This window comes from Zosterops lateralis (genome assembly GCF_965231275.1).
Source record: "Zosterops lateralis genome assembly, chromosome: 5".
NCBI classification, from domain to species: Eukaryota; Metazoa; Chordata; class Aves; order Passeriformes; family Zosteropidae; genus Zosterops; species Zosterops lateralis.
Window position 1 is genome coordinate 18508802 of NC_139766.1, and position 22464 is coordinate 18531265.

General features: G+C 39.3%; 2 protein-coding genes across 4 annotated transcripts in view; one reads left to right on the forward strand and one right to left on the reverse strand.

Moving 5' to 3' along the window:
* The first annotated feature begins 6893 nt into the window (after window positions 1–6893).
* On the forward strand, window positions 6894–8434 carry SOD3 (superoxide dismutase 3). The gene is made up of 2 exons (XM_083861958.1): window positions 6894–7060; window positions 7517–8434. The coding sequence occupies exon 2, from the start codon at window positions 7533–7535 to the stop codon at window positions 8256–8258; it is 726 nt and encodes a 241-aa protein (XP_083718084.1). The 5' UTR covers window positions 6894–7060; window positions 7517–7532; the 3' UTR covers window positions 8259–8434.
* A 696-nt stretch (window positions 8435–9130) lies between these two features.
* The window catches only part of CCDC149 (coiled-coil domain containing 149), a 51938-nt gene continuing 38604 nt past the window's right edge, over window positions 9131–22464 (reverse strand). For 2 of the 3 annotated variants that reach the window (XM_083862401.1, XM_083862403.1), the window contains exons 11-13: window positions 17703–17810; window positions 12628–13209; window positions 9131–12000 (exon numbers count right to left, since the gene is read on the reverse strand). In XM_083862401.1, coding sequence (XP_083718527.1) covers window positions 12629–13209; window positions 17703–17810 — 689 coding nt within the window. In that variant the 3' untranslated portion in view covers window positions 9131–12000; window position 12628. The remainder of the gene's footprint in view (window positions 12001–12627; window positions 13210–17702; window positions 17811–22464) is intronic. The other variant, XM_083862402.1, reaches the window with a different exon arrangement.

Sequence of the window (22464 nt, forward strand, 5' to 3'; positions counted from 1 at the left end):
TTTAGGAGTCTGTGTTTTCACCGAGAGAACAAAATTGGGTATGATGAACACACACTGTTAAACTTCATCAGTCTCTCAGGGTTTCAGTTATTCCTACAAAAGTCAACCACTGGGATAAATATGGCTAAAAAGGTGGGGAGCCACTTTAACATAAAAACTATTTTTACTCTGCAAAAGGTTGCATTTTTCAAATTGTATAATTTTTGCTGTTCTGAAAGAAACAAATTCAAAGGTTTTACAACAAACTGCTTTGAAAAGTACTCAGAAGCTCAGGTCCTGAACTACACGCAATTTTCAGTGGAGGTGGGTATCCAACATAGATAAGCCATACCTTTTTATAATTGTTTTATTCTGTAGTAGCATACCACATCATCTAAAGTGAAATAACTGCTTTGAGAAAGCCTTCAGCAGTTCAAGGGCTCTCCTGCACTTCACTGTGCTCAAGGATGAGGATCCTCCCCAGTGGCGCTGAGTGTTGACTCCAGCAAGAGCCCAGGGCTGTCTCCATCACACAGTGCCCTTTGCTGGGCTCTCACCAGAGCAGGAGCTTTTCCTGATGTTAAAGCCAGGTGGGCTTTGTACTCCTGGAACACAATTACCCTCAGCTTCTGCTAAGCTCTAGTGCAGAGCAGAGCCCACAGTGCCTGCAGGTGCCACCAAGGATTTAAGCACTAACGGGGTCTCTTACACGGGGCATGAAAGCACCAAGATCCTCCTGAGTTTGTAAATAAAGCAGAAAGGTATTTCACTTTATTTAGTGACTTGAAAAACACCTATGATTCTACATTTAAATGCAAATTTAAGAATTAATTTAATTTTCCTGGTTTTGGCAAGGAGTGCCTTCAGTATTGGCAGTTGTAATGGGTGAACTGGGAGACTTTCACACACAGGTGCTGCTTGCAAGAAACAAGAGGGCCAGAAATGGGAACCTCTGGAAATTTATTTAGTCCAGCTAGCATGACTTAACCTAATCCTTGCTTCTATTGGCTCTTTTGGCAGAAGGGAGAAAGCAATGTGGGGATGTGCACTTAAATGGTGTTTTTTTGTTAGTTTTTGTATGTTTAAGGTTTCAGACATCACTTATTGCCAGGCAGTTCTTCAAACATTTTGCTTGTTCCAGGGTAGTAACAGTAATGAAGATTGTTTGAGATAGGGCCAGTAAATGATTTTGGTTCCTATGAGGTCTGAAAATTCTGTAATGACAAGTGTGGCTTAATCCAAGAGTCACAGCCACAGAAAAACCTTTTAAAGAGGGAAACTTCTTGCATTCACCTGAAATGGAATGGATAGAATGTCAGAAAGGGAAATGGATAAAAGACATGAGGAACTTTTTATTTCCTTTCTACAGCAGAATAATCAGTCTTGCATACAGAGAAGAAGTAGGTGGATTATCTGAACAAACTTTGCTCAATATCTTAGCTACTATCCCACATGACATTCTTACACACAAGCTGGGGAAAATACCAGTCTTGATCACACTCTTAAAAAGCAGGTATGGAGATGGCAGGAAATCTGTACCAGTTTGGAAACCAGTCAGTTCCTAACAGGGAGAGCAACCTGCTTTGGGTGCAGAAGTTTTTTCATTCAGCTTTATTCAGCCTTCCTGTTAATGACGTGAATGACAGAACAAAAAGTAAACTGATCAAATTCACAGCTGACACCAATCTGGAGGAGCTGTAAATACACTGTGAGGAAGGATTAGAATTCAAAATGTTCGTGACAAGCTGGAGAAATAAGAGGTGGGGAAAATAAAGGAGGTAACTCTATTAAGACAATCGTAAAATCCCATATATGGCAGAAATAGCAGCTACTGAAATATAGAATGGAAATAATTGCATAAGCAGCAGTTCTGCAGGAAAGGGTCAGGCAAAGATCATATCAGGATGCAGAGAATAATATACTCTGCATGACAAGCATGGTGGTAGTGTTTGCCTGGCACACTGGGGTGTTTGTGACTTCTCTTCCAGGAAAAGTTGCACATAGGAAAAAATTATCTACTTAATACAAGAGCCTACAAAATTTAGGAGGAAAGCTTAAAAGAACTGGAAATGTTTAGCTTAAAGCTGGGAGAGCCATTGGTACAAAATTAAACTCTCAAGTCTGACTGAGGCTGTTGCAAAGAACAGAATAATCTGTTCCCTCTGTTTGTAATGGGTACAATCAAAATAGGGGTTCCAATCTGCAGTGACAACCAGGCTACAGAGTTGGAAAACCTGTAAGAAAAAGGACAGTCAAGCCACAGCTGATGGCAGATTCTTCAGCAGTTTTAAAAACAGGATAGAGAAGCCTAAGTTTTGATTTACTAAATATGTTTTGGTCAGGTTTGGTGTCTCTAAATCCCTTTCAGACCATGGCACAGATACAAACCAAGGGCTGATGACACACACAAACAGAAGGTAGGGTGTGGCCTGTTATCAATGGCTGTGTCCTTTTTGTACTGTAAGGATAGAAATATCTGAAAATCATATTCAGTTAATCTGTGATGATCATGAGACTACTGAGAGAGCTGCTATTAAGTGCCATAAAAAGAGAAATCTATTTGTATTTAGTTATTTGTAGGTAACCATTGCTCATGGTCCAGCTTTCCTATGGCTCCTGAGCTGCAACTGGAACCTATGCACAGACTGAAGTTGTGCAAATATGCACAATGTGTGCAATGTGCACTTTGAAATTAAAAAAAACCCCAAGACATTTCCATTTGTGGCCATTGGGCACTGAGCTTGAAAAAAAGTCTCGTGTTTATTTCTTGTCTTGTCTCGAACAGCAAACCCCTTATCAGATTAATGCTCCAAAGAGAAAAGGATAAACATTTTATAAAAAGATCAGGGAATAAATGCAAACACAAATAATAACCTAAATTATCTAATAGCTGGGCTCCATCCCTACTTTTAACATTACATATTTATATTTTATATTCACATGTGAAGATGAAATTCTGTTAAATTAGGCTGACAGACTTAGAATGAGTTTCTGAATGCAGCTTGTTCTGAAAGCTTACTCACAGATCATCTCTCCCTCACTCTCATAAAATGATTTCTTCACAAGCTATTAAAGAGGAAGAATTTCAAGAATTTTTCAAATTGGCTGACACAGAGTAGTTTGACAGTTGCATGAGCTTCTATTTACAAGAGAAATTATTCCCCAGAGAGAACACTGTTATTTCCCTTTTGTTTATTTATTTGAGTTTTGTTATGGATAATGCCCTGAAAAGTTGGAAATGCTTATAGCTCTTTTGTAAGAATATTATAAATGGATGCTTATCTCAGGCAGTAAATATTTTTATTTCTTTAAATAGAAATACCAAGTCAAGGAACAGGATTAAACAGGAAGAATAACTCATTACCAGCAACAGATTTTCCATTTGCTACAGCAAAATGTTTCATTTTCTTTTTTTTTCCCTCCATAGGAATTGCAAACCAGTTGCTCCATCATAATTCCTGTGGGGATGTGGTGCTGCCACAGCCCAGTGCCAGCCCTGTCTTCCCCACACAGGTGAAAAGGCTAAAACAGCTCAGCCCAGGGCAGAGCTTCCCCTCGTAAGCACCAGAGCTCGAGAGGTTCACACGTGTCGGACAACACGACAGGCAGCGAACAGCCAAACTCATGGCGCCTTCACAGCCCCCCTGGCTGCACTGCTGCTTTCTGTGTCCTGTCCCTCCTGGCTGCATTGTTGCTTTTAGAGTCCTGCCCCCCTGGCTGCACTGCTGCTTTCCCTGTCCTGGCCTCCTGGCTGCACTGCTCCTTTCCCTGTCCTGCTCCCCCTGCCCACACTGCCCGTAGTGCTACAGAAGAAAGCCAACACTGCAGGCTTTGGCTGCAGACCCTGGCACAGGTACCAGGATGTGCCAGACGTCACATGGGGCTGGGGCACACGGCACATAGGATGCCTCTCCAAACTCAATTCATGGAAGTTTTGCTGCCTTGCAGTCTCTAACTCCACACACCAACAAGCGCTGCATGCTCCTGCTGCTGCCTGATGACCCACTGGCACAACTGGCTCCCATGCCTCAGAAATGGCAGAAAGTGACCAAAACCAAAGGAGCAGATCAGGTGCCCAAGGGTTTTGACTGTTTCCCTCAGACTACAAATGTCCCCTTTCTTTCAGCTGCTACAGCCTCTGCCATATGTGGAGAAAAGCAGTCAGCTCCATCACTCACTCCCAAGAACATAAGTTTCCTTCTCTGGGTGTTGTTTTTATGGAGAACCATTCTATTAAAAACCCACTGAGAGCAGATCCAACTGCTGGAGACACAGAAAAGGCTACAGCTTGCTATAAAAGGATTCTCTCCTATGCAGTGTTCTTCTCATCATGTTTAACACTGTGCTGGACAAATCAAATAACATAAGTCAAACAGCAGAGTAATGCAGAAGGAATAGTGTCATTGCAAAACAAACCCACCAATCAATCAACCCTGATGGTCACAGCATGGACTAGGAGCTTGTGAGCAGGGTCTCATATAAAGCTGACTGTAAAACAAAATTCTTCCTATGACGTCTAGAAAGCCTTGCAGAAGTTGTTTTGTGAAGCCCAGGAAATTTTAGGACATTGCTCGAAACTCAGGAAACAAAAGATCTCGTAGAACTGGAACAAAAGCAGAGGTCAATTCTTTTAGAGCAGTGATTCTAACACAATTCTTTTAGAGCAGCGATTCTAACACAAGTGCACGGTCAGGTCACTGTGGGCTTTCTTCCCGGCAACTGCTGTCTGCTTTAAAGGCTGTCAAGCCCATTATTCGCACCTCTTTGTAACTAGAAAATTAAAACACAGGCAGTGGGTAACAACAGACTTTAATGATACACCTGGTTAGTACTTAGTGACCATCTTTCAGACTTAAAATGAATGCCAAATCACCCTGGCAATTGCATTCCTTGTAGTTATCACCCTTTTAAAAATACGTCTTTCTGACAGTAGCCCACAGCTACTATTTCCTTTTCATTCTCCGAAGTGCAGAGCACTACAAATACATCACTTCGCTTTGCTGCAGTCCTTTCTGTCCCTTTGATCATCTCCTTTACACCTTCTGCATTTCTGCTTCACTCCCTCATGTGCAGTACATCAAAAAAGAGCAGCAAGTAGGGTTTTTCCAGGGACAGAATCCCAGCTGGTGTAGACAGCACAAATGTCACTCAAGTCAGAAACATTGCTGTATTTAAGCCAGCTAAAATTCTGTCCCTAGTAGGTATTTCAAAATGCCTTATAATTCAATTAAAGCTTTACAATTCATTTCTTGGAGTACTGACTGCTGGCTCAGGAATTTCCTTGTAAAGTATTAAGCTCAATTGCAGTTCACTACTTTGTAACTCAAAGAGTAAACAATGAATGATGCTCCTTTCTTCCTTCCATTTGTTTTGACCCCTTAAAAAGGGTTTATGCTGCTAAGAAGCAATTTTTCTAATAGTACCTAGACTGGATGCTTGCTTCCTGTATTTTACAAACTTAAACCTTTGCATTTGGCTAGTATTAGCTGAACATTTTTTGTGTCTATTTATAAAACTTGATTATAAAACTTGCAAATGTTTTAAACCCAGTCAATTTCACAGTATTACTACACTGCAAGTATGGGTTTTCCCAGCTCAGAGACTGCCAGTGAATGAAGTTGGGAAGAGCTGCAAAAGAGGATTGGGGTGATGGACAATCCTGGTGCTCAGCTTCTCTGAGAGTTCAGTTCCCACTGAACACGGCATGGAGCCCAGGAGCACAGTGATGTGAAAAACTTGTAAATATCCTGAAGAAATACCAGTTGTCCTGTTTCACAGATTAGGAACTGAAGCCTGGAGCTAAAGTAAAACATTCAATATCCCAACATTCAAAAATGAAGTTAGTTAATTCTGTATTTCCCTGGCTAATGATCCGAGTAGTTGACATTCCTTTAACTCTACTCTCCCTCATACATAAAGAAAAAAAATTCTCTCTCTCACATAACTGAGCATCTTGGATCTGATGTAGTATATGATGCTGGTAAGATTAGACACACAATTTTACCATTGCAGAAGCTGACAGTCCCATTCCTTACCCAGCTGGCAGAAGACGTGAACTGGGAAAAGAGATTTTCTTTGCAGTTTTCTTGTATTGAGAATTGTTCCAGAGTAATAAGAGCTACTCTTTTCTCTCCACAGAAATCTCACCCTGTTAAATTGATCTTGTGACAGACAAATCCACATTTCAGCTACATCAGTGGGAAGTGCTGTGGGCAGAGTAATGCCCCTGAGAGGAGAGCATTTCTCAGTTCATGGGATGATGAAACACAAGTGAACTCTCCATGCTCCAGCCAGCTTCTGAGGAATATCTGATGTTGCACTGCCTCAGTGGTGCTTACTTCTCTCTTAGGAAAGAAATCACTGCTAGTTAAAAAAATCGACAACAACAAAAAAGCAGAAGGGCTGCAGTGGAGTAAATATCTTGGCAAGCAAAACAGCAGAGCAGATGTTAACTAACCCTAAAACTTCAGAGAGGCATCACTGACATGTACCTCAACAATGAGTTTAAACTGTTTCTAAATCCACAAAAACTTTTGTATACATCCTCACCTCCTCATAGGTTATGTTGCTCAAGCACCAGTTTGCATTTTGATTAATGAAGAAATAAAAATGCAAGCTAGCTCCAGACAACCAGCACACAAGTGCCAAATTCTGCTTAATAAAGCTCCTTCCTCTCCCCTCCCTGCCTGCTGCAGTTCACTTGTTTTAGAGGAGTGCATGAAATCACCAGAAGACAAAATAATCTCTAAGTTTCGTGCCCCCCCCCCCCTTTTTTTTTTCTTTTGAAATGCCGGTGAGGACCGAAAGCCCGACTAATAAACTCACCAGGAAAGGATAAAGTATTCACCCTGCCCAAAACAAAAATGCCTAGAACTTTCTCCCCTCCCTTCCTTCTTCCCTCCGTCCCCGCCTCCCTTCCCTCCCACAGTTCTGCCGCCTCCCCTGAGCGGCGTTACCTAATTCCTACACAAACACGCAGTTTCTATCAGCATCACCTTCGAGCACCTCTGGCCTTCTGTCCGACCACATCTGTGCTTTAGGGGAGCAGAGGCGAAGAGCTACTGCTGAGGGGTTCTGCAAGGTAATCAACTTATTGGATTTTTACTTTTTGTTTGTAACGTCTAACTAGTGGTTAAGTAGATAGACCAAGAAAAAACTCCTGGCAAACTGTCTTGCTGGAATTTGTTGAAGTAGAAAAGCCTACTTTTCTACAATACAAAAACAGAAACTCAGAAATAGATTTTGGCTTGCTTGCTTCCTGCAGGGAAACAGAGGTAGTTTTTGAGATCAAGATCTAATTTAAAATATATAATTTCTAGAATTTCTTTTAGTCATGGGTGCCAGTTGTATGTGTTTAAACACACATATGATTCTGATTGAGTCTCAGTTCACCACATTAGACAGGTTTAGCAAGCAGCAGTCCACCAGGACCATGTTCCAGCTGTTTCACTCAGCTCCCCACCGGCTGTGTCTTTTTCTCCGACCATACTGTTGCAAAATGCCCTGAATTCTTTGTACCTTCCTGTATTTTTTGCAGGCTTGAAATTGCGAAGATGTTTCTGACTCTTTCTCTGGTCATTGGGCTCGCCCTGTCTGCCTCTGGTGTCACGACAGACAAGGAAACTGACCCACGCCAGGAATCACTGCATGAAATACGGAAACAAGTGAACGACCTCTGGCAGCATTTGCTCTACCCAGTAACAGGTGGTAATGAAACTGATGGGGTGATTTACACCACTTGTGAAATGAAACCCAGCTCCAACATAGATGCTGACAAGCCACAGGTGACTGGACAAGTCTTATTCAGGCAGTATTACTCATACGGAAAACTGGAAGCCATTTTTTACTTGGATGGGTTTCCATTGGATAACAATCAATCTAGCAGAGCGATACACATCCATGAGCTTGGAGACCTCAGCAATGGCTGTGATTCTACAGGGGGGCATTATAACCCTTTCAGAGTGAATCACCCTCGTCACCCAGGAGATTTTGGCAACTTTCTTCCTAAAGAGGGCAAAATCAGAAAATACAAAACAAACCTCTTTGCCACAGTCTTTGGTCCACATTCCATCATGGGCAGATCTGTTGTGATCCATGAGCAGGAAGATGACATGGGCAAGGGCAATAACAAGGCCAGCTTGGAAAATGGAAATGCTGGGAAACGTCTGGCTTGCTGTGTGATTGGGATAAGCAACAAGAACTTGTGGGAAGAGAAACTGCCTGAGGTTACAGACAAGAAGAAGAGAGGGCTCAACAAAAGAATGTACAACCAGGCTTAGGTGAAGTCCAAAATGCCAGCTACATCCTGGGCAGAACAACATAACTCAGGCTGTGCTGTTGCCCACTAAAATATAAGGCTAGAGGATTCCCATTTGCTTGCTCCTCTATGAAATGCATATCACTTTTGTAGAGCTTCCTTTATGTAAGCCCATCAATAAAACCAGCATCAACTCAACTTTGTGAGTGTTTCCTTGAAGAAATAAGATTCCTTTTGTGCAGTTTGGGAGTTGAATGCATGTAAACAAGAGAGAAGATGGACAGGGTGCACAGGCTAAAGAATCTGTGCACTGCAAGGGTCTTTTAAGGACTCATTAGATACTAAAGGAAAAAATAAGATTGTGCCTCTCATTAGACACTATTCTGTAGTTAGGTGCCAACTTGAAAAGCAGAAAGGTCTCTATGCTGTAAACAGTGTTGGGTGTTGTGTTGCAAGACCTTGGTAGTGGACTTCCCCTAGAAATAAGGGAAAGTACAGAAATTTCTGTGAACTTCAGATCCATTATGCTATTCTACTTGTATAAGTCTCTAGTCTGTGCCTGTCACTAACAAGGTTATATACAAAAGTTATAATGCTGCTTAGACAATGATGATAAAGTTAGCAGAACAGAGAGAAATATTTTCAAAGCAAAAAAATACTGAGTGTGTTACTTCATACAAAATTGTAGGAACAAAGTCAGTTTGGTCTGGGAGAAGTGACAGTGAAAAGATTTAAGTAAGATAATTTTCAGACTTACAACTCCCACTTAATAAGGCTTTACTTTTTAAATTTAACACAACTCAGAATATTAAAGCACCACCCCATGGCTATCATTATCTAATACTAAGAAGAGAAAAGGACACAGGTAGAACAAGTATATCAGGAAATGTTTTCATTAAAGATGACAAAATTTATTAATAGAGTTTAAGCACATTGTGCTGTTAATCCAGGCAGCAACAAAAGACTGGTTTGCAAATAAATTAAACTGCATAATTTAGAAAGCAAACTACAAAACAGAAGCTTGTAAACAAAATGCTATCTTTTAGAAATGTAGCAGATTTTCAGCTTAATCTCAGTTAAGATTTTGAAATACATTCCTGAGCTCACAGGGATTAAAGAAATTCCACTGTCTTTATTATACAAATTCCCATATGCTTAAAAATAGTCTCACTTAGAAAAGCAGCAGCATTCTAAAAGATGCTTCTTAATCTGTCATTTTCACACACTTATTTTACAAATTCAGTGAACATCATTTTTCCAATAACCACATCATCATACTTTCAAATGAAATCCTCCTCACAGATAATGCATGACTTCACCTTTAGGTACAACCTCCTTAAAATCAGTTTGTGAAATGCAGCTTCTCCATACTCCTGCCACAAAATTCCTTTCCCCAAAGCCCAACACCAAAAAGGCTCAAATGTCTGGCTGTGATTTCTGCACTTCTAAACTAGTAAAAAACGGAACACAGGTCTTAAAAAACAAAACAAAAAAACAAAACCACCCCTCCAAATCTAAGGTAGAGTTGAGTCCATAAAAAAACACTAGTTAAATTTACTGGGGAAAAGAAGAATCATTGTATTAGCACAGTATCAATTAAAGCAATATCCAAGGAAGATACTGACAAGAATATTTAATTACTTATCACCTAGTGCAGCAACAATGTCTTACTTTTACAAGTCTCCTTGCTTTGAAGTCTTGTGTTCCTGGGGGAAAGCTAAAAATGTAGCTAGAATACACATTTGCTAGAAGAGAAAGGAGAGGACCAATATGCAGCAGTGGTATCACATTGGAAATGAGGATTTTCAGAGATCTATGTATCTTACTGAAATTTAGTGATTGCAAAGATTTAAAAATGGCATGGAAGAGGGAGAATGGTGTGAGGACAATTACCAAGGTGCCCTAATTGTTGGGTTGTACATCAGTATGCTCTCACAGAAAAGATACTGAAAAGAATCAACAAATGAAGCACTCAAATGCTGTTGATCCAGCACTGCTTCAACTTTACAGCAAGCTCTTCATTAACTAATAGCATTAACTAGGACTGTTAAGGGACTGCGAGCAAAATTCTCATTCTCACATCTCTGCATCAGGAAAGACACAGGACAGGGAAACAGGAAAAGACCCTTAACATTTCCAAGCTCAACACATGAAATATCTTGACCTTCTTACTTGTTTGCCTCAGTTCTGACTGCACTGATATTTAGCTCTGTGCAGGATCAGTCTGTGAAAAATGGAAGAAATACATCTCAAACAAAATGCTACTTCATGTGACATTCAGGCATTAGAGGAAAAAAAATCCTCCACATTTTCCTGGAGATTTTAGTCTCTACAGCTATTTTTCTTCTGACTGTCACAAAAACGAGTCAGTAATGCAGTCAGTTACAATTACTGGGAACAGCTTAACACTCTTTCAAACACTTAAACTCTTGGTTTTTTACAGGTAATAAGGAATTTTAATGGTGAACAAGATAACAAAATAAAAACTTTTTACTGTTTCATGTCCCTAATACCCTTAACTATTTATATAACTTTTGTTTCTAAGGACTGCTGCATAACATCAGTGGAATGTTACAATGTCCAATTACCCTTAAAGACAAAGTACACATATTTGAGGAGCACTGTAAGTATGGCTCTATATCCTGCAGACAGATACTGAAAGGGTTACACAAATGCACCTGCTAGGGAAAACACATAAGAACAGAGACAAGCGACATTTTTCACCCTCCAACCATCACTCCTTATATTTATATGGAATAATTTACATACAGCCTTTCTTCTGCTGAATACAAACCGTTCATGGGCTCTGACACCTTGATTATGGCAGCACCTGCTAGCTCATCTTACACATACAGAAGAGTTTGTCAGTACCGCTAATATAAACTCTCTTTATTCAGTAGCTGACAAGTGGGCTGTAAAAACTTGCAGCTGGCAGCTATTTGTCAAAGAAGTACTCAATCTGGGAGGGATTCTCCTTTTTATTAGTAGTATTTTATTAAATTTGCTTTAATTTTCTCTGATTGGTTTCAAGTTCTAGGAGTGAGAAATGAACATTTACAGACAATTAGGTCCCAAGCCAGCAGAAAAATTGCCTTGACGGCTGCTGGCCCATAGAAGCTCCACAGCTGCAAGACTATTCCTTATGCTACAAACAGGAGAGGAAAGACCTGCCTCCCCTTCCTCAACAGCTGCTAACTTCAACCTTAAGTATTCCCTCGTTGCTGCCTTCCTAGAAGCAGAGTGGCACAGCTCCAGCATCAGGACCAAGCTAGGGAACGACACAGCAGCTCCCTTTCCCCCAGTTATTATAGGAATGTTTTTCTATGACTAAACCTCTTCAAGAGAAGAAGTTTAAAAAAGTGGCAACAATGCAAATAATCCTTCCATCATACCATAGACTGGTGAAATGAGGAGGAAAGGAAGAGTTATCCTTAATTCCAAGTACTAAGAAAATAAAAAAGACATAAAATTCCTTTAGAAAGGAGAGCACAGATAGAGTAGGCTGAAACCTATCACCCATTAACTAAGCCCAAGGACCCCTTCCAGCTCCTGTAAGTAGAGGAATGCAATTCCAGAAACTGACAGCCAAGTAGCTGGACAGGACATCACTGGTTCTCCTCTTGCAGTTTTTCTTTGCTTTAGAACAGCATTGCTGTTTCTCACAGTAAGACTTCTGGCTTCTCTGATGATGTTTCTTTCAGAGCTTCATTAAACTGGGCTCTCAGTATCTGGTGAAATATCTTGCTTCATTTTCATGAGATGAGCTGGGAGAGGAAAGGAAAAAAAAATTGTACAGTAGGCAAAATACAAAGGTATAAAGATTTGCAATGAGAGAACTATATACGTGCAGGGATGGTTTTCAGAAACTTCCTGTAAGGGAACAGTGATCTTATTCTAAGGATGTACTGACAGTCACTGTATGTAAAGAGAAACAGAACACGGTCTGAGAAAGAAGCAAAAGCTCGCAGCCTTAAGACGCTTCTCAAGTTATCGCTCCAAATTTTTCATCCTTGAGAGACATTTCTCAACATTAAAATACAGTCCAACACTAGGACCATACATGTTTCAGGAGCCTAATGATAACAAGATAAATCATTATCACTGGCCTCTTTACTACACTTATGTAAATTACATCAATCTATATAGAAACTTCAAATGATTACAAAAAGCCAACATGACTAAACCTCATCACTAATTCTTTACCTTAAGTAATTTACAGTTTTGGTACACTACAGCCAGAACTAACAGAAAAACATCTTTTTTAAAGAATTACTAACAGTTCAATATAAAATAATCAACTCTACAGCACAATATTTTACTGATCATATCTGCAACAGCACAGAAACTGCACAAGGATTACAGTGAGATGCTTAAGGGCCTGGATTTCATACCTCAAGCCAAACTGTTATCCAAATATTCACGGTTTTCAGCAGCATCAGATGGTTTCTTGTTTTCAGATTCAGAGAGCTCCTCAAAGCTGTTATTTGTGTCTGCAGTTTTAACACTGAGCCCTCCATGCCTTCCAGCATCCTCAGTATGCACCACATCCATGGTGCTATTTTGATCCCCTCTTTCATTTGGAATTTCACAATCTCTCTCTAAGGTTTTGTCATTGTCTTTCAGGGCCTCAATTTCACCTGTTCGTTCATTCTCAGAGTTTGAGGGATCTGTGGGGTCAGATGGATCAGGGCTGGAAAGTGGGAACTCTGCCTCTGATGAATCATTAAGCTCTGCTTCAACTCCCACATTCTGCTCCCCCACAGGAGCGCCTCCTCTTTTCCCTTCCAGTTCTGCAACTGTCAGTTTAATTATCTGACTTCCAAGCTTGTTTATGTCTTCTTCTTCAGAAGGCAGCTGGGGTAATGAAGGATAAAAATGTTTATTTTGGATTCTGTTATTTAAGTTTGTTCCCTCTGGAGCCAGGGACTCACTTACAACAGCATAAGTTTCATCACATTCTCCCTTCTGTTCTGCTGAAAGAGAAATGGAACAGCAAGATACTCAAGTCAGTTGGAGGCATTTGTTATATATCTGATCTGAAGAATATTACTACCATTGCTGGACCACAGAGATGTTTATCTCAGTAAGGTATTTTTAAGAGTGCTTCCCTTTCCCACCCAGGCCTATTTCTTAGTCAATAAACAAACAACACCAAGTTTCTTGCTGGATCTGGTTCTGTTTTGGATCCTGTCTTTCCCAAATACCAACAATTTTAAGAGTCAGACACTACTATACTGTAGAACAGCAAGGTCAGGAAAACTTTTCCAGAGGAATATCAACTCCAAGCAAGGCACTTAGCTATGGAAATTTTTGGCACAGCTTATCATTAATCCCCGCATCACTACTGGTTTCAGGGGTTAACATGAGCTCCATTTATTTGGAGCTTTTCATAGGCTTTCATCCAATAATGAAGTTTTGTTATTGGTCCTGCAGCATTTCTCCAAACATAAAAGATTATTTTGATTAGGGTAACAGTGTAAAACAAAGCAACAGTACAAGAATTTTAAGTATAACATTACACTAAAAGGCAAACACTGGAAAAAGTGTCAAAATAGAGAAAAAATTAATGTGCAAACACCCTTATGAAAATGTGTCCATTAAAGAACAGGAAGCCTCATTGAAAATAAGCTTGCAAAGTAAAGTAAGAACAATTAGGAAATGCCAAAAATAAGTCTGCCTTGAGAGCTTAAAATTACTCTTGTTATGCAGATGCATTACCTTTTAGTATATAAGAACTTACTCCATTTCTCTCACAGAAATCCTGCCTCACACAAGGATGGGACTGCCTGGCTGCAGAGGACCAGCCTACTGTCTCTATCATATCTGCCTCATTTAGAATTTGGGAGCTACTGAGTGAATGAGACCAGGGTTGCCATGAAGGGAACAGACACTCTTACTGCCATCAACAAAGCTAGGAATGCAACTCTGAAGAGCTGGAATTCAAATCTGTGGAAAAGGCAGGGATAAATTAACTTTCAAAAGGTGATTACCCACTGGATCTAAGCCTCATTATCTGAGAAGTCAGCTGGAAAACTAGGAGCTTGATGTGCGGTACTGCTCTGCTTGTGCTGTACATCAAAGTGCTCCAAATGAGCCAAAATGTATGTACCTCAAACTAGCACTCAAAATTAGCAGGGACTCTACCTTCCTCTTTGCATGCCTCAGTTTCCTCCCTTTACAGTAGAATAACACCAACCTATCATCTTGCTGCAATCTCATGAAGATAAATTGTCTCAAAGTACTAAATGACCAGAGAAAAGTTCATAGAAGAATAGCACTGTTTTCTTCAGGGAATGCCTGAAATAGCATCCAGGCAGTACAGCAGGGACAAAGCATTCAACAATGATGTGGAAAAACCCTGAGTAGCTGTTCATTAGCAGCTGTTATGCTCAAGTACAATCCATCCCATGACACTATCCATCCTGTGCATTGGATAAAGTGAGACTTTGTGGCACAAAGCATTTAATTCATTGTACTCTGTCATTAAGCAGGTTCACACAGGAACCACACAGTAGATCCTACAGCCATCCACCATCCAGCTTAACTGAAACAATGATAACAACTGCAGATTAAAGGAGGCTTTGGTGAGACCAGGGTAAGAAGATAGACTGGATAAAAAAAGCCTGAAAAAGCCCTCTGATTATCTACAGATCTAGCTAGAGCAACACTTGATGCATTAGAAAAAGTTCTGATGAAGAATAAATGTTTGTTCAAAAGCTAAGAAGATTTCTTGGGTCAAACAGACACCAAATATCTGTGCTACTCTTTAAAAGACCACAACTGACCAATGTGATATGAAGTCTAATATATAACAATAAGTAAGAATTTCATTGCTATTCTGGTTATCAACTGTTTTCACTCAACTGGTCATTCAATGAATAGGAAAATAAGAGTGGTTTTGTTTTTATTTCAGTAATACTTTAACCAAGAGCATACTTGTTTGGTGAATGATGGCAGATGAGCACACTCCTGTGTTCTACCCAGTTTCCAAGGTCCCCCAGATTTTGGAGGTACATGGTACAGAAGAAAAATTGCAATATGCACCAAGTTTCTAAACCTCAACAGCAGTCATTGTCTATGCAGAGTGGTACAAAAGGTACCCGTGTATCATTCCCATACAGATGCTGACTGCAGAGGAGTTGTGTGGCTCCAAGCACAGGGATATGCCCCACAGCTGAAAACACACTCCTTCCTTTTCAGGCTTTGAAGGGAAAATGGCAGCCCCAAACATCCTTCAGAAAAAGCATCTGGAGCAGCCGAACAGGTTATTGTTGCATCACCTACTGCTAGAAACCATGGTGTCTCCTGCACAGCTGGTCATAGATAAGTGCTCATCTATGTCACCAAAAAATTAACCCAGTTTAATTATCACAGAGGTAACTTTTGTCTCAGTTCTCACTGCAGGTTATCAGACATATTGGGACACAGGCAAGGGAAAATCCAAGCTGTTTGTGTAGGCTGAACAGTAATTTCTTAACCTGCTCCAGTTTAATGACAGAATTTCTGTGATTAACTTTGGTTCTCATTATGGTCATGGGATGGAGAGGAGAAAAGGAGATGACCTACTGGGAGCCAATTCTTCCTATGACTGCCACGGGTCTAATCCTTGTCTGTCCTTTCCTATCCAAGGCTGTTTTCTTCTGCTCTTCTCTTTCCCTATCTATCTTTCTGGTCCTGCTCCTTATCCCTTTGTTTATCCAGTCCCTACAATCACTGTGCCCATTTCTCATGCACGTTTCAATATTTTTAATCATATCTTGCTTTCAGTGCCAGTGTTCTGATTCCTCACTCCTGTGCTCTGACCTCTGCTTAGCTACATGCAGGTCCCTCCTCACTCAGACTTCCACTGGCTCTGTCAAACCCCATCTCCTCTAGTCTTCCCACCACTTGAGAGTCCTGACCATGGCCTTTCTTCCCTCTCTGCTCCAGGCTTTTTCCCCTCTAAGTTTACTTTATCTCAAAGGAATGATGCAGACAGAGTTTTAGCAGCACTGGTGGCACAAGGTGAGCTCAACAGAATAATCTGGTTTTAGCAGATGAGATTTGTAAGTGAATCATATAGAATGATGGGGAAACTCCAGACTGCTTCCTCAGGCTGGAAACCTTTTCCCTAGATTTCAAATTCCTGTAACTGTAGATACAATAAATGGTTGCATATTTGAAAAAAAACCAAACAACAAAAACCAAACCAAATTCAAACATACAAAAGACAAAAGAAGCCCATCAAAAACCCCACGTGGTCATCAGTATTTAACACAAAAGACTTATTTGGCTGTCTTAAAAAAAAAAAAAAAAAATCAGCTGACGTAGAAAACACAGCATGGAAAGCTTCAGCCCAGAGCTAAGATTTGGCAGTGTTACAAAGCAACAGCAAGAGGGTTTGATGAAATGTGACAGGCAGATCAGACTGCCTGTCTGATCAGCCTGTAATCACAACTGTAATACCACCCTCACCTAGGACAAATAAGGAAAGAAAAGAGCATAATGCCACCAAGTAAATACTTTCAGTTACTGCAGATTTAATTAAAAAGCAACAATAAAGTAGGTACAAGAATGAATATTTATCAGTTATTATTACTCACCAGAGAACTATTCATTACAGTTTCACTTCTTATTTTTAGCAAAAATATCAGCTGATCAAGATTATAAAAAAAGATCAGCCTCGCTGTCACATTTTATCAGATAATGACATGGACTATAAAGTCAAAATTAAGCCACAATCTATTTAGTTACAGGACTAACAAATAAATTGTTTATGATGCTTCATGGTCAGCTGAGAAAGATCTGGGCATATCATAATGTTATGCCCATTAAAGACTTTATCCAAATGCCAATAAGCAAATATAATAATCCATCTCCCATCCATTATGAAAAACTAAGGAAAAACAAATCAAGGTTATCAGCAACTGTCAAATAAAGTTAAGCTTGACTTTGAAGAAGCGTTAAAGCTTGCTGTTGGAGAAGGATTTTTAACAAAACACATGTAAGACTATGAAAAAAGCAGTCAATTTCCCTGGGAAAATGAGTTGGGTATTTCAATTTACCATGTGCAATCAGGAAGCCATTCATCTAGACAGCACCTATAATGCAGGAAAGTGCTAAACCAGTTCCACAGACTGCTTCCTACTGTGCATTTTATCTGAGGGGAAAAGTGCAGGAATCAGTTAACTGTAACAGAGATGGCATGAATAACTTCACACAGTGTCACATTATCTGGCAGGAAAATTCTTTGAGGTGTAAGACCTGATCCCTAGCCTTATGCAATCCATTCAATAGTAACTTTTCAGTCGTTTCTTTGCTATTTATACTGGGACCATCTATCTGTTTTACTTCTGGATGATGTATTCAATCTCTGTGATCACTGAAACTTTGCCTTCTGCTATCCTAGCATGAAAACTTATTACATTTTATTTGGAAAGAAATGAGTGCTCAGCTTTCATCATGTTCTTATGTTGTAGGTGCTCACCTTGTACTTCGGTTCTCTGTGGCTTATCAGCGAACGTTAACAACGGTGACCTGGACCGCTGTATCACGGGCAGAGTTGGGTCACTGAATGTTATCGTATCCTTCCCACCTGCAACAATCACAGTGTTACAACTGCTGCTTCACCAATTACAGCCACTGTGCATCAGTGATATTCAAATATACCCTACAAATTTTTAACAATGTTATTCAAAAGTACAGAACAGGAAAAGTATCTGAAATGATCCTTTCACAGCATGGAAGGAAAATATGCTGTACTGGAGCCACAATATGCAAGGCAGAGGCAGAAAAGCTGTATGTTTTTATCTGCAGTACTCAGTAAAGGCCAGATTTTGAAAGACCAGGTGCTGTATGCAGCAAACTGAATTAGCAATTAGGATTTAATTTAAAAAAAGTAATAATCAGATCATACCAAACTAATGGATCACTTGCATGCTATTACCAGCAAGAATTCAGCACTAACTCTTTACTCTCTATTATTCTGTCGCATGTGATACAAGCAGGTTCATCATTATGGAGCTTTACACTTCAGATTTACATATTATCCAACAATGCTTCCTTTAAAAAACTCTAAAAATGTCACATAATTAAGAACTGAGGGAGCAAACAAGTACACATTACTAGGGGAACAGGAGGAATTTTAGTCTGAAAATTCCCAAAACATTTCCGAGCATTTTCATTTTAAACCAAATGGAAAAAGGCAATTTTCCAGCTCTTTTGCAGACAAAATAGTGCAAGAAACCTTTCATGTGAGGACTCTGCTGTAGATGCTTAGTCTTTACATATATTAGCAATGCAGAAAGCAACACCTGCAGATCCTTTAGGAAGTCCTCCACTATTTAGGATGCTCATGTTTTTAGTGACTGACACTACCTTAAACCTAGAGGGGAAACGGCAGGAAATGTGCAAGATCAGCTAAGCGTGGTGTTTGTGTGGCCTCCAGAAGAAGTGCCAACTGATAAGTAATGGCTGGGGAGGCAGCAAGATACTGCTCTATTTATCTCCATGAGAACCGACATTTATGTAACAACCACTTCGCCCCTCTAAATCTGTTTGTACGTTTCACCTTAAGGCAACATCCTAAATCTAATCACCCATCCAAGACAAAGACTTTCAAGAGAACACCAGCTCAGGAGATACCTGGAATAAATCCACCTCTGAGAAAGTTCTGGTGCATACTAAGGAATAATGAAAGTCATGCTGTTCCCATGGAGTCCAACTGGACAACTCCAATCCCTAATTCCTTTTAAGGGCACTGGTTACAAATACCTTGATTGTGAAGGCAGCAATGATCTTTTTATCCTTGCCATGCAATAAACTGTAGCAATATGAATGCAATTAATGCTTTTGAAGCATGGATCTTTTAAAAATTTGATCCCCCTGTCAAGAATGCATCAGAATTCTGCCTTCACCAGACTCAGTAATAAAAAACAGCATCAACTAACAGCAAAGAGGACAACTCTTCCACTGTAAGACAAAATTAATTATAAACATAAAAAAAGGCAAAACAAATCCAATCAATATTTCAAAATGCAAGAGCTCCTACATGAATGTACTTTCCTGTAATAGTGAAGGAATTTTGTGTTGGAAGAACCAAATCATACAGGGAACTTGTGGTATGAAAATACCCAACAGATATTCACACACAGTCAGAAGCAGACACATATCCAAAAAGATACAAAAGAATCCAATGGAGGAAGTAAAAACATGATGAATTTTAAAAAAAATGTGTAGAGGTTTTAATACGAAAATAGAAAGCAGAGGCTTTTTAATTTATTTAATAAAAAAAGTAAAGCCTGAGCTGAAGTCCCTGAAGATTGCAAGACAAGCTTCACAAAAGATACTTCTTGACTTCCAGCCAGCATTTACACAGTAAACACATCTACTTTCACGGTTTTCTCTGAAAACCAGCCTGGTTATAGAAAATAAAGCTAAGCTCAGTATCCACACATCTTAACAATAGATGAGGCCCAAAGAGGCTGATGAATATTTATTTATTAACAGCGATTCACAGCCATTCATGAAGGAGGCACATAGGGGTACTGCTGCACTACCTTCTGTGAATCATGATCTGAAGTTGGATTACACACAAAGAATTTCAACTAGCTGCTGTGTAAGCTCAATTTCATAACTTCTATAGCTTCATGTTCCTCTAAAGAATTTTTCAAGGACTATAGTGAAAAGTATACAGATCTCAAAATACATATAAGTTTTCACTAGTAGTAAAGTTTTCATTTTCTTCTCAAGGGTTGGGTATTTTATTATAACCTCTGCTGCACCCTATGCCACTGTAACTGGCTACAGCCACAGCAGCTGCAGAGCCCTTTAATTCTACCCTGCCTCTGCTCCGTGCTGATTACTGCAGGGCAAGAGGCAGCACTGAAACTCCCTTATCATCCCACACAGAAAAAGGCTGAGTCATGGTTGGCTCTTTCTTAGACTTTTTTTTTTTTCATCTGGAAATCTGGAATTTCAGGAAATGATAGACTGAAAAAAATACAGAATTATCTATCTGAATGTCTAGTGACATCAGATTGAGAAAGAATAAGATGGTGTTTATTATGTGCTGTTATTTAATACATTTAACTTATTTGCTTGCATATTTCAACCACAATGTAGCCAAGACAAAGCAAAGAATTAAATGCTTCTGCAAACATTACATTCTCTGCTTCCTTCTCAAGGGAAGCAGAATCATAAAACAAAAATCAAAGCCAAGTCTATGCCTAAACTTACTTTCTTTTCAGCAATGAAAATAAACCTCACAAGAGATTCCTTTAACAAAAGCCCATTTTCTAAGCAGGGCAATATAAAGTCTGGTTGGCAGAACTTCCACATGGAATAAAATTTTACCTTCTCAGAAATTAAATATGCACCTCCTGTTGATTAGCTTCCCCTAGTTCATTCACAGCTTTCTCAAAAAGCAGATGACAAATATGTCACCCAGCAAAAAACCAGAGGCATTCAAGATCTTTTTTAATAGGATCAAGCATATTAACAGCATTTGGAAGATATTATTATGGTGACAGTGTATGTTATAAATGTTATATAAACAACGATGACTAAGTAAGAACATTACGTTCAGATTAAAATCCTGCAATTTGTAATGTGCATTTCTTTCAGTGCAAGAATGAACATCAGCTTTTATCGGCATTTTTTTTCCAATGACAAAAAATTCCACTCATGACCAAATAATAATTTTTTAGTCTGGATTTAAGACTGACTAGATGAGATACTCTCCATGTTCTGCTCCTCACCCAAGCCAACATTCAGCTGCAGAATCCATTGTGATATTCCCACACTAATTGTTACACACTGCTGTTTTATGGAGTGGAAGCTTTACACGCTCTGAAAACTGGTGACCCATCAGGTGTTGCAATGCTCTTTTTGACCACTTCAGGATTTGAGTGCACTTGGAAACAAAAGTGCACTCCTTATTTAAAAGGCAAGCAAAAAATCAACAAAACCTAAGGGCTCAACAAAACTCACAATCCAGTGTAAAATTCCTTTAAAATATTTAAAATCATCCCTTCTTACTATTTTCCTTAACACAAATGTGTTTTCATGCAGAGCAGCTTCTATTTCTCCTGTGGTCATCTAACTTATTTGACTGAACATCTTAATCTGCTGGAAATAAAAATGTTCAGATAACATTTCCATTTATTTACATGCAATGACAATATTTAACATACTGCTAGGATCAGTTACTAAAAAAATACTTTAAGCAGAACCTACTCCCAAATCCCACTGAGACATTGTAGCTCAGGCCTTCAGGCAGCAAAGGAAAGGAAGGAAAGAGACAGTTGTTATTGTACAGGTCAATACGGTGCAAGAAGTTCCCACTTCCATTTTTTAAAATATGTTTTGCAAACATGAGAAGTGCTAAATTTATTAGTGTAAAAACTTTATGGAACACTAGTTTTAAAAAGCAAACCAAAACAAACCCTACAGTACCTTGAACTGGTGAGTTTGAGAGACATGTTTGTAGTAATGTACTAAACTGCATTAGCAAGGTCTTAAACAAACATTTCACCTTCATCTCTTGGAGAATGTGGGGAGGCACAAATGCACTAAGTACACTACATGTGTTAGTGACTAACTGTGGACAAATACAGGGGAGCAGATTTAGACCTCTAGTTCTGGAAAGAGTCAAGCAGGACTGAGAAAGCCCAAACAGGCAAGCTGAAGCAGAGACACACCACATCAGCATAGGTTTGTTACAAGGGCTCTTCAGCTCTGTCAAATGTTTTCTTCTAGACATACAGGTTAGATAGAAAAAACAGAGCCAAAACACCAGAAGCCCAAACCACTTTCCCACTCTTACTAGCACTGATAGGAATCTGTAAACAACAAAGCCTAATGGTGCAAACACCACGAACAAAGTAGCATAATTTACAGTGGTTACAGAAGACACAATTAGGTGCAATGGGAAGAAAAGAAGCAAAAAAGTAAATGTAAATTAAATATTGCACATTTTCCTAACAATGATGTCTATTAGGAAGCAGATTAATCTCCCATTACTTGAGTAATTTAAAACCAAATACAATCTTAAGGCTCTATAGGGAATAAGCCTGTTCTGGAGAGATAGACTAGAAAATTTAGGACAATTTACATTTCCATTTTCTAGAAGTTTATGATTCTACAGAAAAGCATTTAAAAACGGTAAAAATAAAGTAAAAACCAGTTAAAAATGGTTATAAGAAGTACAAAATTAATAAATAAAATTGATTGACAAACATAATGACTAA